This window comes from Ciconia boyciana, chromosome 28, assembly GCF_034638445.1.
Source record: "Ciconia boyciana chromosome 28, ASM3463844v1, whole genome shotgun sequence".
Taxonomy (NCBI): Eukaryota; Metazoa; Chordata; class Aves; order Ciconiiformes; family Ciconiidae; genus Ciconia; species Ciconia boyciana.
Genome location: NC_132961.1, coordinates 1,214,719 through 1,230,907, shown reverse-complemented (window position 1 = coordinate 1,230,907; position 16,189 = coordinate 1,214,719). Strand labels below are relative to the sequence as shown.

The window sequence follows — 16,189 nt, the reverse complement described above, 5'->3', positions numbered from 1 at the left end:
ACCCACGGGGGGCAGCACCCACCCGAGGGCACCCACCCCCACAGGGGACAGCGCCCACCCACAGGAGACAGAGACCACCTGTGGGCACCCACCCATGGGCACCCCACGCACGGAACACCCACGGGGGACAGCACCCACCCGTGACCACCCCACCCCCATCCCCCACCCACGGGGGACAGCACCCACCCGTGACCACCCCCGCCCACCCCACCCCCATCCCCCACCCACGGGGGACAGCACCCACCCGTGGGCACCCCCGCACCCCACGCCCACAGGGGACAGCACCCACCCACCCCCACGGGTGACACCCCCCACCCCCGTGGGCACCCCCACCCACGGGTGACACCCCCCACCCACGGACACTCCCACCCACCCACGGGCAGCGTGCGCAGCCCTGCAGTGGCACACGCGTGCGCAGGCGTGTACACGGGCGCGCGAGCGTGGGCCGGTGAGCGCAGGCGTGTGCAGGCGTGTACGCGTGGGCAGGCGTGTGTAAGCATGTGCAGCCGTGGGCACGAGTGGGCAGGCGTGTGCATGCGTGTACCCACGTGTGCGGGTGTGTACACACGTGTGCATGCGTGTACCCACGTGTGCATGCATGTACACACGTGTGCGGGCGTGTACACATGTGTGCATGCGTGTACCCACATGTGTGGGCGTGTACACACGTATGCATGTGTGTACCCACGTGTGCATGCATGTACCCACGTGTGCATGCGTGTACCCACGTGTGCGGGCGTGTACACACGTGTATGGGCATGTACCCATGTGTGCATGCGTGTACCCACGTGTGCATGTGTGTACACACGTGTATGGGCATGTACACACGTGTGCATGCATGTACACACGTGTGCGGGCGTGTACACATGTGTGCATGCGTCTACCCACGTGTGTGGGCGTGTACACACGTATGCATGTGTGTACCCACGTGTGCATGCATGTACACACGTGTATGGGCGTGTACCCACGTGTGCAGGCGTGTGCCTGCGTGCACGCAGTTGCATGCGTGTGCGTGCATGCTCCGTCGTGGTGTGGCCTGCCTTGGTGTGTGCAGGCGTGTGCGTGCGTGCTCTGTCGTGCTCCATCGTGTCACGGCGTGTCTTGGCGTGTCACGGTGTGCCTTGGCATGTCATGGCGTGTGATGGCATACCTTGGCGTGTCACGGCATGCCTTGGCGTGTCACGGTGCGCCCTGGTGTGTCATGGTGTGTCACGGCATACCTTGGCGTGCCTTGGCGTGTCACGGCGTGCCTTGGCATGTCATGGAGTGTGATGGCATACCTTGGCGTGTCATGGCGTGCCTTGGCGTGTCATGGCGTGTCACAGCATGCCTTGGTGTGCCTTGGCGTGTCATGGTGTGTGACGGCATACCTTGGTGTGCTTTGGTGTGTCACAGCATACCTTGGCGTGTCATGGCGTGTGACAGCATACCTTGGCGTGCCTTGGCGTGTCACAGCATACCTTGGCGTGTCATGGCGTGTGACAGCATACCTTGGCGTGCCTTGGCGTGTCACAGCATACCTTGGCGTGTCATGGCGTGTGACAGCATACCTTGGCGTGCCTTGGCGTGTCACAGCATACCTTGGCGTGTCATGGCATGTGACGGCGTACCTTGGCGTGCCTTGGCATGTCACAGTGTACCTTGGTGTGCCTTGGCGTGTCATGGCATGTGACGGCATACCTTGGCGTGCCTTGGCGTGTCACAGCATACCTTGGCGTGTCATGGCGTGTGACAGCATACCTTGGCGTGCCTTGGCATGTCACAGCATACCTTGGCGTGTCATGGCGTGTGACAGCATACCTTGGCATGCCTTGGCGTGTCACAGCATACCTTGGCGTGTCATGGCGTGTGACAGCATACCTTGGCGTGCCTTGGCATGTCACAGTGTACCTTGGTGTGCCTTGGTGTGTCATGGCGTGTGACAGCATACCGTGGCATGCCTTGGTGTGTCACAGCATGCCTTGGTGTGCCTTGGCGTGTCATGGTGTGTGACGGCATACCTTGGTGTGCTTTGGTGTGTCACAGCATACCTTGGCGTGTCATGGCGTGTGACAGCATACCTTGGCGTGCCTTGGCGTGTCACAGCATACCTTGGCGTGTCATGGCGTGTGACGGCGTACCTTGGTGTGCTTTGGTGTGTCATGGTGTGCCTTGGCGTGTCATGGCATGTGACGGCATACCTTGGCATGCCTTGGCGTGTCACAGCATACCTTGGCGTGTCATGGCGTGTGACGGCGTACCTTGGCGTGCCTTGGCATGTCACAGTGTACCTTGGTGTGCCTTGGCGTGTCATGGCGTGTGACGGCATACCTTGGCGTGCCTTGGCGTGTCACAGCATACCTTGGCGTGTCATGGCGTGTGACAGCATACCTTGGCGTGTCACAGCATACCTTGGCGTGTCATGGCGTGTGACAGCATACCTTGGCGTGCCTTGGCGTGTCACAGCATACCTTGGCGTGTCATGGCATGTGACGGCGTACCTTGGTGTGCTTTGGTGTGTCATGGTGTGCCTTGGCGTGTCATGGCGTGTGACAGCATACCTTGGCATGCCTTGGCGTGTCACAGCATACCTTGGCGTGTCATGGCGTGTGACGGCGTACCTTGGCGTGCCTTGGCATGTCACAGTGTACCTTGGTGTGCCTTGGCGTGTCATGGCGTGTGACGGCATACCTTGGCGTGCCTTGGCATGTCACAGTGTACCTTGGTGTGCCTTGGCGTGTCATGGCGTGTGACGGCATACCTTGGCGTGCCTTGGCGTGTCACAGCATACCTTGGCGTGTCATGGCGTGTGACAGCATACCTTGGCGTGTCACAGCATACCTTGGCGTGTCATGGCGTGTGACAGCATACCTTGGCGTGCCTTGGCGTGTCACAGCATACCTTGGCGTGTCATGGCATGTGACGGCGTACCTTGGTGTGCTTTGGTGTGTCATGGTGTGCCTTGGCGTGTCATGGCGTGTGACAGCATACCTTGGCATGCCTTGGCGTGTCACAGCATACCTTGGCGTGTCATGGCGTGTGACGGCGTACCTTGGCGTGCCTTGGCATGTCACAGTGTACCTTGGTGTGCCTTGGCGTGTCATGGCGTGTGACGGCATACCTTGGCGTGCCTTGGCATGTCACAGTGTACCTTGGTGTGCCTTGGTGTGTCATGGCGTGTGACAGCATACCGTGGCATGCCTTGGCGTGTCACAGCATGCCTTGGTGTGCCTTGGCGTGTCATGGCGTGTGACGGCATACCTTGGTGTGCTTTGGTGTGTCACAGCATACCTTGGCGTGTCATGGCGTGTGACGGCGTACCTTGGTGTGCTTTGGTGTGTCACAGCATACCTTGGCGTGTCATGGCATGTGACGGCGTACCTTGGCGTGCCTTGGCGTGTCACAGCATACCTTGGCGTGCCTTGGCGTGTCACAGCATACCTTGGCGTGTCATGGCATGTGACAGCATACCTTGGCGTGCCTTGGCGTGTCACAGCATGCCTTGGCGTGCCTTGGCGTGTCACAGCATACCTTGGCGTGTCATGGCATGTGACAGCATACCTTGGTGTGCCTTGGCGTGTCACAGCATACCTTGGCGTGCCTTGGCGTGTCACAGCATGCCTTGGCGTGCCTTGGCGTGCCCTGGCGTGCGCTGGCGTGCGCTGGCGTGTGACGGCGTGTGCTGGCGTGCGCAGGTGAACGGGCAGAACGTGGTGAAGGTGGGGCACCGCCAGGTCGTCAACATGATCCGCCAGGGCGGGAACAGCCTGGTGGTCAAGGTCGTCATGGTGACGCGGCACCCGGAGGCCCCCGAGGGACCCCGGCGCAGGGGTACCGCACCCACGGGGGGCGGGGGCCGGGCTGGGGGTCCTGGGGCCGTGGGTGGGGGGTCCCGGGTGCCTGGGGCTGTGGGTGGGGGTCCTGGGGCCATGGGTGGGGGTCCTGGGTGCCTGGGGCTGTGGGTGGGGGTCCTGGGGCCGTGGGTGGGGGTCCTGGGGCTGTGGGTGGGGGTCCCGGGTGCCTGGGGCTGTGGGTGGGGGTCCTGGGGCTGTGGGTGGGGGTCCCGGGTGCCTGGGGCTGTGGGTGGGGGTCCTGGGGCTGTGGGTGGGGGTCCTGGGTGCCTGGGGCTGTGGGTGGGGGTCCTGGGGCCATGGGTGGGGGTCCTGGGTGCCTGGGGCTGTGGGTGGGGGTCCTGGGGCTGTGGGGGGGGGTCCCGGGTGCCTGGGGCCGTGGGTGGGGGTCCTGGGTGCCTGGGGCTTTGGGTGGGGGGATCCTGGGGCCGTGGGTGGGGGTCCTGGGGCTGTGGGTGGGGGTCCTGGGTGCCTGGGGCCGTGGGTGGGGGTCCTGGGGCCGTGGGTGGGGGTCCCGGGTGCCTGGGGCTTTGGGTGGGGGGTCCTGGGGCTGTGGGGGGGGGGGTCCTGGGTGCCTGGGGCCGTGGGTGGGGGTCCTGGGGCTGTGGGTGGGGGTCCCGGGTGCCTGGGGCTGTGGGTGGGGGCTCCCGGAGACCTGGGAGCCACGGGTGGGGGTCCTGGGGGCCTGGAACCCCTGGGGAGGGGGTCCTGGGTGCCTGGGTCCATGGGTGGGGGTGCCTGGGTCCCTTGGGGAGGGGGTCCTGGGTGCCTGGGGCTGTGGGTGGGGGTCCTGGGGCCGTGGGTGGGGGGCCCGGGTGCCTGGGGCCGTGGGTGGGGGTCCTGGGTGCCTGGGGCTGTGGGTGGGGGTCCTGGGGCCGTGGGTGGGGGGTCCTGGGTGCCTGGGTCCCTTGCGGAGGGGGTCCCGCATGCCTGAGTCCATGGGTGGGGGTCACCTGAGTCTATGGGTGGGGGGTCCTGGGTGCCTGGGGCCATGGGTGGGGGTCCCAGAGACCTGGAGCTGTGGGTGGGGGCACCTGGGACCAGGGGTGGGGGTCCCGGAGACCTGGGGCCATGGGTGGGGGGTCTTGGGTCCATGGGTGGGGGTCCTGGGTGCCTGGGACCCCTGGGGAGGGGGTCCTGGGTGCCTGGGGCCATGGGTGGGGGTCTCCAGACACCTGGGACCACGGGTGGGGGTCCTAGAGAGCTGGGGCCACGGGTGGGGGTCCTGGGTGCCTGGGGCCGTGGGTGGGGGTCCTGGGGCCATGGGTGGGGGTCCTAGGGCTGTGGGTGGGGGTCCTGGGGCCGTGGGTGGGGGTCCCAGAGACCTGGGGCCACGGGTGGGGGCCTGGGTGCCTGGGGCCATGGGTGGGGGTCCTGGGGCTGTGGGTGGGGGTCCCGGGTGCCTGGGGCCGTGCGTGGGGGTCCTGGGGCCGTGGGTGGGGGGTCCTAGAGACCTGGGGCCATGGGTGGGGGGGTCCCGGGTGCCTGGGACCCCTGAGGCGGGGGTCCCGGCCACCCGGCTCCATGGGTGGGGGGTCCCGGCCGCCCGGGTGCCCTGTGGGTGGGGGTCCCTGACTCTCCCCCCCCGCAGCCGCCCCCCAGCCGCCGCGCCTCCCGGCCCCGGCCATTTCCCTGCGCTCCAAGTCCATGACCTCGGAGCTGGAGGAGATGGGTGAGGGGCGGGGGGGCAGGGGGGGGCAGGGGGGGCGACCCCCGGGGGGGGTCACACCCTGGGGGGGCCGGGGGGCAGGGGGGGCAGAGGGGCTCGGGAGGGGTCTTGGGGGTCCCTGGGAGAGTTTGGGGGCAGGGGGGCGGGGGGGCTTGGGGTCCCTGGGAGAGTTTGGGGGGCAGGGGGTCCCGGGGGGGGCTTTGGGGTCCCTGGGAGAGTTTGGGGGTCCCGGGGGGGCGGGGGGGGCTTGGGGGTCCCTGGGAGAGTTTGGGGGGCCGGGGGGCGGGGGGGCTTGGGGGTCCCTGAGAGAGTTTGGGGGCAGGGGGTCCCGGGGGGGACACACGCTGGGGGGACACCCTGGGGGGTGCATGGGGGGGCTTGGGGGGGGGGCTTTAGGGGGCTCGGGGAGGGGTTTGGGGGTCTCGGGGGGGGGGCTGGGGGTCCCGGGGGTTTTGGGGTCCCTGGGGGGGTTGGGATGGGGAGAGGATGGGGGTCCCGGGGGGTTGGGGGGATGGGGGGCCTTGAGGGCTCCCAGGCTGGGTGGGGCGCCCGGGGGGCTCTGGGGAGGTTTTGGGGTCCGGGGGTTGGGGGCCCCCAAGGGCCTTGGGGGTTCGGGGGGCACGGGGGGGGTCGGGTGTGTCTGACCTCTAACCTCTGACTTCTGACCTCTCCCCCACCCCTCCCCCCGCCGGCCCCGCAGTGGAGAAGGGTGAGTGGGGGGGGATGGGGGGATGCGGGTCCCCCTCCCCCCGGCCCCCCCGGGCCCCTTTGACCCCAAAGAGTCCTTGACCCCCGTGACCCCACTTGACCCCCCCGTGACCCCACTTGACCCCCCGTGACCTCCACCCCCCCGTAACGGCCTCTCGTGTCTCCCCAGTCTCTCCCTGGAAGAAGCGGAGCGGTGAGTGGGGCCTCGCACGCCCGCGCACGCTCGCCCCCGGCACCCCCGTGCACGGCGAGCGCCGGCCTCGCACGCTCATCGCACCCCCCGGGCCTCGCACACTCATTGTGCCCCCCGCGCACAGCTCACACGGGCCTTGCACACTCATCACCCCCCGCGCCTTGCACACTCATCACACCCCCCAGGTCTTGCACACTCATCACACCCCGTGCACAGCGAGCACGGGCCTTGCACACTCATCACACCCCCGTGCCTTGCACACTCATCACCACCCCCGGGTCTTGTACACTCATTGCACCCCCGTGCACAGCGAGCACGGGCCTTGCACACTCATTGCAACCCCCGCGCCTTGCACACTCATCACACCCCCAGGTCTTGCACACTCATTGTGCCCCCTGTGCACGGCGAGCACGGGCCTTGCACACTCATCACCACCCCCCGGGTCTTGCACACTCATCGCACCCCCGTGCATGGTGAGCACGGGCCTCGCACACTCATCGCACCCCCCCGCGCCTTGCACACTCATCACACCCCCCAGGTCTCGCACACTCATCGCACCCCCCACACCTTGCACACTCATCACCACCCCCCAGGTCTCGCACACTCATTGCACCCCCGTGCCTTGCACACTCATCACACCCCCCCAGGTCTTGCACACTCATTGTGCCCCCTGTGCACGGCGAGCACGGGCCTTGCACACTCATCACACTCCACAGGCCTTGCACACTCATCGCACCCCCGTGCACAGCGAGCACGGGCCTCACACACTCATCAGCCCCCCCGGGCCTTGCACACTCATCGTGCCCCCCATGCACAACTCGCACGGTCCTCGCACACTCATCGCACCCCCCATGCATGGCTCACACGGGTCTCGCACACTCATCACCCCCCCTGGGTCTTGCACACTCATCGCACCCCCGTGCACAGCAAGCACGGGCCTCGCACGCTCATTGCACCTCCCGGGGCCTTGCACACTCATTGTGCCCCCCGTGTGTGGCTCGCACGGGCCTTGCACGCTCGTTGCACCCCCTGGGCCTTGCACACTCATTGTGCCCCCCGTGTGCAGCCCGCACGGGCCTTGCACGCTCGTCACACCCCCGTCCCTGCACACTCATCGCACTCCCCGTGTGCAGCCCGCACGGGCCTCGCACACTCATTGCACCCACAGGCCTTGCACACCCATCGCACCCCCATGTGCACCCACCGCAGGCACCCAGCACCCCCATTGCACCCCCTGCACCCCCCAGCACCCATCCCCCAGCACCCCTCACCCCAGCACCCCCACCCCAGCACCCATCCCCCAGCACCCATCCCCCAGCACCCATCGCCCCCAGCACCCCCCACCCCAGCACCCATCCCCCAGCACCCATCACCCCCAGCACCCATCCCCATCACCCCCACCCCAGCACCCATCCCCCAGCACCCATCCCCCAGCACCCATCGCCCCCAGCACCCCCACCCCAGCACCCATCCCCCAGCACCCATCACCCCCAGCACCCATCCCCATCACCCCCACCCCAGCACCCCCACCCCAGCACCCATCCCCCAGCACCCCCACCCCAGCACCCATCGCCCCCCTCTCCCCAGAGTTCGACCCCTCCTCGGCCACCGAGAAGAAGCGCACCGTCTATCAGATGGCGCTGAGTAAGGCTGGGGGGTCCCTTGGGTGGGGGTGTCCCCTGGGTGGGGGTCCCCTGGGTGGGGGGTCCCTTGGGTGGGGGTGTCCCCTGGGTGGGGGTCCCCTGGGTGGGGGTCCCTTGGGTGGGGGGTCCCTTGGTGGGGGGTCCCCTGACGCCTGGGTCCCCTTGGGGGTGCAGGGGAAGGTCCCTGGGGGTGGGGGTGTCCCGGACGCCTGGGTGCCCCGGGGGGTTTGGGGTGGGTGCCCCTCCGGACGCCTGGGTGCCCCCGGGGGGAGTGTGGGGGGTGGGTGCCCCCCCCCCCCGGTGGCCCCTTGGGGGGGGTGGGTGCCCCTCGCTGACGCCTGGGTGCTCCAGGGGGGTTGTAGGGGTGTGGGTGCCCCCCCACACACACACCTGGGTGCCCCCGGGGGGTGTAGGGGGGGTGTGGGGGTCGCTCCGAGATGCCCGGGTGCCCCAGAAGGGGTGGGGGGGTGGGTGCCCCCCCCCACGCGTGGGTGCCCCCCCCAGACAAGCTGGACGAGATCCTGGCCGCCGCCCAGCAGAGCATCAGCGCGGGGGAGGGGCCGGGGACCCCCCTGCCCCCCCTGGGCAAGCCCCGCCCCAAGGGCTTCTTCAGCCCCGAGGTGGGCGCCCCCCGGGGGACCCCCCTGGGACCCCCTGGGACCCCCCGGGACCCCACCCTTGGGACCCCACCCCTGGGACCCCGGGGGAGGGGGGGGGGCTGGGTGCCTGGGTCCCCTGGGGTGGGGGTCCCAGATGCTTGGGTCCCCTGGGGGTGGCCTGGGGGCGTGGGTGCGTTGGAGGGTGGGGTCGTGGGTGCCGGGGTCCCCTGGGGGTGGGGGAGTGGGGGTGTCCCCGGATGCTTGGGACCCCTGAGAGTGGGGTCCCAGACGCTTGGGTGCCCTGGGGGTGGGGGGTCCCTTTGCTGGGGGTGGGGTCCCAGACGCTTGGGTCCCTTGGGGGGTGGCCTGGGTGCATGGGTGCCCTGGGGGTGGGGTCCCAGACCCCTGGGGGTGGGTGGGGGGTCCCTTTGCCTTGGGGTGGGGGTCGCAGACCCTCGGGTCCCTTGGGGGGTGGCCTGGGTGCATGGGTGCCCTGGGGGTGGGGGGTCCCCGACGCCTGGGTCCCCTTGGGGTGGGTGGGGGCTCCCAGATACCTGGGGGTGGGGGTCCCCTGGGTGTGTGTGTGGGGGGGGGATCCCTTTGCCTGGGGTTGGGGGGTCCCAGACGCTTGGGTCCCTGGGGGGTGGCCTGAGTGCATGGGTGCCCTGGGGTCGGGGGTCCCGGCCGCCTGGGTGCCCTGACCCCCCCCCAGGCACCCTTCGAGGGTCACCGCATGGGGCCGGGGGCTTCGACCGCCCCTTCCTGCCCCCAGGCCCCCCACGGGCTCATGCTGCGCCAGAAATCCATCGGTGGGTGCCCCCCCCGGGGGGAGGGGACCCCAGACCCCTGGGACCTCAGGGTGGGGGTGGGGAGAAAGGGCCCCCACGCCTGGGTCCCCTTTTTTTTTTTTTGGGGGGGGGCAGGACCCTCCGGGCACCTGGGTCCCCTCTTTGGGGGGTGGGTGCTGGGTGCCCCCAAACGCCTGGGTCCCCTATTTGGGGGGGGGTGCCAGGACCCCTTGGGCGCCTGGGTCCCTTATGGGGGTGGGTGCTGGGTGCCCCCAGACCCCTGGGTCCCCTGTTTGGGGGGAATGGGTGCCAGACCCCCCAGACACCTGGGTCCCCTATTTGGGGGGGTGCCAGGACCCCTTGGACGCCTGGGTCCCTTATGGGGGTGGGTGCTGGGTGCCCCCAGACCCCTGGGTCCCCTGTTTGGGAGGGGGTGGGGGGGGTGCCAGACCCCCCCCAGACACCTGGGCCCGCTATGGGGGGTGGGTGCTGGGGGGCCTGGGGGGTGGGTGCCCCAGACACCTGGGTCCCTTATGGGGGGCTGGTGGGGGTGGGTGCTGGGTGCCCCGGACGCCTGGATCCCCTATTTTGGCGGGGGTGGGGGTGCCAGCCCCCCCCCCAGACGCCTGGGTCCCTGCCGGTGCTCGCACCCCTATACGGGGGGGCTGGGTGCCCCGGAGGCCGGGGTCCCCTCTCACCCCCAGGCGCCCCCGAGGAGGACAAACCCTTCCTGGCCCCCCCAGCGGAAAATTCAGCCGCAGCCTCTCGGTGCCGGGGTCCGACGACATCCCCCTCCCCCACCACCTCCCCCCGAGCCCCCTACAGCACCCCCTCCCCCTTGGGTGCTGCCACCCCCGGGGGGCAGGGGGCCCTTGGCGCCTTTACAACCTGGGGAGCCGGGGAGGGGTGGGGGTGGGGGGGGTCCCCCAAACCCCTGCGGCGCAAAGGGCCCTTGGTGAAGCAGACGAAGGTGGAGGAGGGGGGCGGGGGGCAGGGCGGGGGGCGCGGGGGGGAGGGAGAAGAGCTCCATCGCCATCCCCACCATCGTGGTCAAGGCCCCCTCCACCAGCAGCAGCGGGCGCAGCAGCCGGGGCAGCAGCGTGGAGGCGGAGGGGGGGACGGGGGGGGTCCCCGAGGGTCCCCCCGCCTCGGGGGGGGCTCCCTCCGCCGGGCCCCCCCCCCACCCTCCCCCTCCCACCTTGGATTTCACCTCCCAGTTCGGGGCGGCTTTGGTGGGGGCGGCGAGGCGGGAGTGGGGGGGGGACGCCCGCCGACGCTCCACGCTCTTCCTCTCCACCGAGGAAGAGGAGGAAGGGGCCGGGGGGGTCGGCCCCCCCCCCCGCCTGCGCCACTCCAAGAGCATCGACGAGGGGATGTTCGCCGGCGAGGTTTTCCCGGCGCGGGGCTACCGGGGCGGCAAAGGCCCGGGGGGCGGCAGCGCCTTCAGCAGCGTGGCCGCGCCCGCGCACCCCGCCGCCGCGCCCGGCCACGCCGCGGCGTCGCCCGGCCACCCCGCCGCCACGCCCGGCCACCCGCCGCCGCGCCTCGCACGGCGGCGCGCTCCCGGCGCCCGGGGCCGCCTCGCACCCGGGGCCGAGCTCGGCGGCGGCGGCGGCGGCGGCGGGTTGCAAGGCCTTGGCGGCGTTGCAAGCGGCGACCGTGCCGTTGCAGGCGGCGGGCCCGGCTTTGGCGGCCTTGCAGGCCGGCCTGCCGCCTTTGCCGCCGGGCCCGGCGGCGTTGCAGGCCGGCATCGCGGCGTTGCAGTCGGGCCTGGCGCCCCTGCCTCCGGGCGCGGTGCCGCTGGCCTCGCTGCAAGCCGGCCTCGCGCCCCTGCGACCCGCCCTGGCGGCTTTGCCGCCCGCCGCCGGCGTGGCGGCCTTGCCGGCCGGCTTGGTGGCCTTGCAACCGGCCGCCGCCGGCGCGCCTTTGCAGGCCGGCGCGGCGGCTTTGCAACCCGGCGTCGCCTCCTTGCAGCTGGGGGGGGCGGCTTTGCGAGCCGGCGTCCCCCCCTTGCAGCTGGGGCCCTTGCAATCGGCCGCCGCCTCGCTGCAGAAAGCCGCCTCCTCCTTGCCCCCCGGCCCCCACCCCAAAGCCCCCCCCGGCAGCCCCCGGCGGGTCGGCCGCCCCCCGTCTCCCGCCGAGCCCTGGGCCCCCCCTCCGCCGCCCCCCTCCTCCTCCTCGGAGGCTCGCCTGGAGCTGCGGGTGCGCTTCGCCGAGGCGGGGGGGCTGCTGGCCTTGCCCCCCCCGGCCCCCTCGGTGGACGGCGACGAGGAGCTGCTGCTGGCCGAGCCCTTGCCCCCCCCCTTGGAATTCGCCAACAGTTTCGAGGGGCCGGAGGGACCCCCCGTGGGCGACTCGACGGCCTCCAGCCTCACCTCCTACGACAGCGAGGTGGCCACCCTCACCCAGGGGGCACCCGAAAACCGGCGGGGGGCCGGCGGGGTGGCGGGCGTCCCCGAGGGTCCCGAGGTCGTCACCGATTCGGGGATCGAAGAGGTGGACAGCCGCAGCAGCAGCGATCACCCTCCCGAAGGGGGAGAGGGGCCCCCCCCCTACGCGCCCTTGGGCGAGGGCGGCGAGAGGGCCCGGGCCCGGGGGCGCGGGGGGCCCCGGGGGGGCGAGGGCCGGAGGCCGGAGGCCTGGGAGGAGGCCGGACGCGGCGGCGGCGGCGGCGTGGGTGGCATCGGCACGGCCTGGCCCCGGGGAGCAGAGGGGCCCTTCGGGGGAGAGCGGGCCGGCGCCCCGGGGAGACACAGGTAGGTGGGGGGGAGCACCCATGGGTGGGGGGGTGGGTGCAGGCGTTGCATGGGTGAGGGGGTTGAAGGCGTCGCAGGCGTTGCATGCGGCACCCGTGGCGTGGGGGGGGGGCTGCACCCAGCACCCACCGCACCCGTTGCATGGATTGGGGGCTGCACCCACGGCACCCAGCACCCATTGCATGGATTGGGGGGGGGGCTGCACCCAGCACCCACCGCACCCATTGCATGGACTGGGGGGGGCTGCACCCACGGCACCCAGCACCCATTGCATGGACTGGGGAGCGGGGGGGGGACTGCACCCACTGCACCCAGCACCCATGGCATGGATTGGGGGGGGGCTGCACCCAGCCCCCCCCGCACCCGTTGCATGGATGGGGGGGGCTGCACCCATGGCACCCAGCACCCATGGGATGGATTGGGGGGCTGCACCCAGCACCCACTGCACCCATTGCATGGATTGGGGGCTGCACCCACTGCACCCACTGCACCCACTGCATGGACTGGGGAGGGGGGGACTGCACCCACTGCACCCAGCACCCATGGCATGGATTGGGGGGGGGTGGGTGCTGCACCCATTGCTCACACCGCACCCGTTGCATGGGGGGTGGGGGTGGGGTGGCAGCTGCTGCGCGGGCATGGCACCCAGTGCCCATCGCACCTCCGCACCCATCGCACCCATTGCGTAAACCCGGGGCGGGGGGGGGGTTGCTGCACCCCTTGCACCCATTGCATGGATGGGGAAGGTCGTTGCACCCGTGGCGCACGTTGCACCCAGCACCTATTGCGGGGGGGGGGGGACACACAGGACACATCGCACCCAGTACCCCTTGCATGGATGTGGCGGGGTGCTGCACCCATTGCACCTCGGCACCCGTTGTACCCATTGCGCAGATGTATCGTGCCATCGCCCCCCAGCACCCATCACCCCCAGCACCCATTGCACCCATTACCTGACCGCCCCCAGCACCCCCCATCACCCATCGCCCCCCAGCAGCTATTGCCCCCCTCGCCCCCCAGCACCCATTGCACCCATCACCCCCCCGCACCCATTGTCCCCATCACCCCCCGGCTCCCATCGCCCCCCAGCACCCGTCGCCTCCATCACCCCCCGCCCCCATTGCACCCATCACCCCCGCCCCCATCGCCCCCATCGTCCCCCGCTCCCATCACCCCCGCCCCCATCACCCCCATCACCCCCGCCCCCATCACCCCCGCCCCATCACCCCATCACCCCCGCACCCATCACCCCGCACCCATCACCCCCGCCCCCGTCCCCATTGCACCCATCACCCCCGCACCCATCACCCCCGCACCCATCACCCCCATCACCCCCGCCCCATCACCCCCATCAGCCCCCTCCCCCATTGCACCCATCACCCCCGCCCCATCACCCCCATCGCCCCCTCCCCATTGCACCCCCGCCCTCCCCTCCCCGCTAACCCCTCCCCCTCCCCGCAGGCTCCCCGACCCCCCGCCCCCGCCGCCCTCCGCCAAGCCCCCCGCCGCCGCCGCCCTCTTCCCCCACTGGCCGCCCCCATGGCGGCCCTGCCCGCCGGGGGGGGGGACCTGGAGCTGCGCCCCCCGCTGCGCCGCGCCCCCAGCCCCGCCACGCTGCCCAGCGAGCGCCGCGGCAGCCCCGCGCCCCGCCCGGCCTCGCTGCCCACGCTGCCCGCGGCCCCGCTCTACGGCGGCTTCCTGGAGCTGGGGGGGGGGGCGGGGGCCTTCGGGGAGCTGCCCCCCGCCCGCTCGCTCTCCCCCACCCGCCCGCCCCCGGACAAGCCCTTCGGGGCCAAGCCCTTGGCTTTCTGGAGCAAGTTCGACGTGGCCGACTGGCTGGAGTACTTGAACTTGGGCGAGCACCGCGCCCGCTTCCTCCACAACGAGATCGACGGCTCCCACCTGCCCTCCCTCACCAAGGAGGACTACATCGACCTGGGCGTCACCCGCGTGGGCCACCGCATGAACATCGACCGCGCCCTCAAGCTCTTCCTGGAGAGGTGATGGTCCCGGGGGGCGCCGGGGGCGCGGGGCCGGCGCCCCGGGGCGGGGGGCAGGCGTGGGGCGCGGCCCGGAGCGGCGGGGGACGGGGACGGGAGGAGGGAGCCGAGCGCCCGACGGGAGGCGGACGCGCGACGGGACCTCCACGCGCGACGGGACCTCCACGCGCGACGGGATGTCTACGGGCGACGGGACGTGGATGTGCGACGGGACGTCTACGCGTGACGGGACGTCTACGGGCGACGGGATGTATACGTGCGACAAGACGTGGATGTGCGACGGGACGTATACGTGCGACGGGACGTCTACACGCAACGGGATGTATACGTGCAACAAGACGTGGATGTGCGACGGGACGCCTACACACGACGGGACGTATACGGGCGACAAGACGTGGATGTGCGACGGGATGTATACGTGCGACGGGACGTCTACACGCAACGGGACGTCTACGCGCGATGGGATGTATACGTGCAACAAGACGTGGATGTGCAACGGGAGGCGGATGTGCGACGGGACCTCCACGTGCGACGGGACGTCTACGGACGACGGGATGTATACGTGCGACGGGACGCGGACGTGCAATGGGATGTATACGTGCAACAAGACGCAGACGCGCGACGGGACGCAGACGTGCGACGGGAGGTGGACGTGCGACGGGACCTCCACGTGCGATGGGACCTCTACGTGCAACAAGACGTGGACGTGCAACAGGACGTATACGTGCGACGGGAGGTGGACGTGCGATGGGACCTACACGTGCGATGGGACCTCTACGTGCAACAAGACGTGGACGTGCGATGAGATGTATACGCGCGACAAGACGTGGACGTGCAATGGGATGTATACGCGCGACAAGACGTGGACGTGCAATGGGATGTATACGTGCGACGGGACGTAGACGTGCGATGGGACCTACGCGTGTGATGGGACCTCTATGTGCAACGGGACGTGGACGTGCAACGGGATGTATACGTGCAACAGGACATGGGCGTGCAATGGGACGTGGACGTGCGATGGGATGTACACGTGCAACGAGACATGGACATGCGACGGGATGTATACGTGCGATGGGATGTGGGCGTGCAATGGGACCTATACGTGCAACGGGACGTGGACGTGCAACGGGGCTTGCTTGTGCAATGGGACATGGACGTGCAATGGGATGTATACGTGTAACGGGACGCGGGCGTGCAACAGGACCTCTACGTGCAACGGGACCTATACGTGCAACGGAACATGGGTGTGCAGCGGCACCTATGCGTGCAATGGGATGTAGACGTGCAACGGCACCTCTGCGTGCAACAGGATGTGGGCGTGCAACGGGACCTCTACGTGCAACAGGACATGAGCGTGCAACAGCATCAGCAATTGGACACGCAACAGGACACGGGCGTGCAACAGGACATGGGCGTGCAACAAGATGTATACGTGCGACGGGACACAGGCGTGCAAAGGGACGTGAGCGTGCGACAGCATCAGCAACGGGGCACGCAACAGGATGCGGGCGTGGAACAGGACGTGGGCGTGCAACAGGATGCAGGCGGGCAACAAGATGTGCACCAGGACGTGGGCGTGCAAGGGGATGTATATGTGCAACAGGACGTGGGCGTGCAACAGGACATGCAACAGGACACAGGTGTGCAATGGGACCTATACGTGCAACGGGACATGGGCGTGCAACAGGACGTGAGTGTGGAACAGGACTTGGGCGTGCAACAAGATGTGCAACGGGACGTGGGCGTGCAACAGGACCTATATGGGCAACAGGACGCGGGTGTGCAACGGGGCGTGCAACGGGGCATGGGTGTGCAACAAGATGTGCACCAGGACACGGGCGTGCAACAGGACACGGGCGTGCACCAGGACACGGGCGTGCAACAGGGCGGGCAGCAGGCGGCAAGCGTGCAAGGGGACGTGCAACAGGACACGCGACAGGGCGTGCGACAGCACACGAGCGTGCAACGGGGCGGGGACGTGCAACAGCAGCCGGGTGTGCAAC

At 69.9% G+C, this 16,189-nt stretch overlaps 1 protein-coding gene across 1 annotated transcript in view; it reads left to right on the top strand.

The window, feature by feature from the left end:
- The window catches only part of SHANK1 (SH3 and multiple ankyrin repeat domains 1), a 43,276-nt gene extending 28,923 nt beyond the window's left edge, over window positions 1-14,353 (top strand). Inside the window, 9 exon segments of the mRNA XM_072847668.1 lie at window positions 3,675-3,828; window positions 5,422-5,502; window positions 6,377-6,400; window positions 7,988-8,044; window positions 8,548-8,663; window positions 10,789-10,977; window positions 11,102-12,186; window positions 13,081-13,087; window positions 13,648-14,353. Of these exon segments, the coding sequence (XP_072703769.1) occupies window positions 3,675-3,828; window positions 5,422-5,502; window positions 6,377-6,400; window positions 7,988-8,044; window positions 8,548-8,663; window positions 10,789-10,977; window positions 11,102-12,186; window positions 13,081-13,087; window positions 13,648-14,190 (2,256 nt within the window). The 3' untranslated portion in view covers window positions 14,191-14,353.
- Window positions 14,354-16,189: the final 1,836 nt, after the last annotated feature.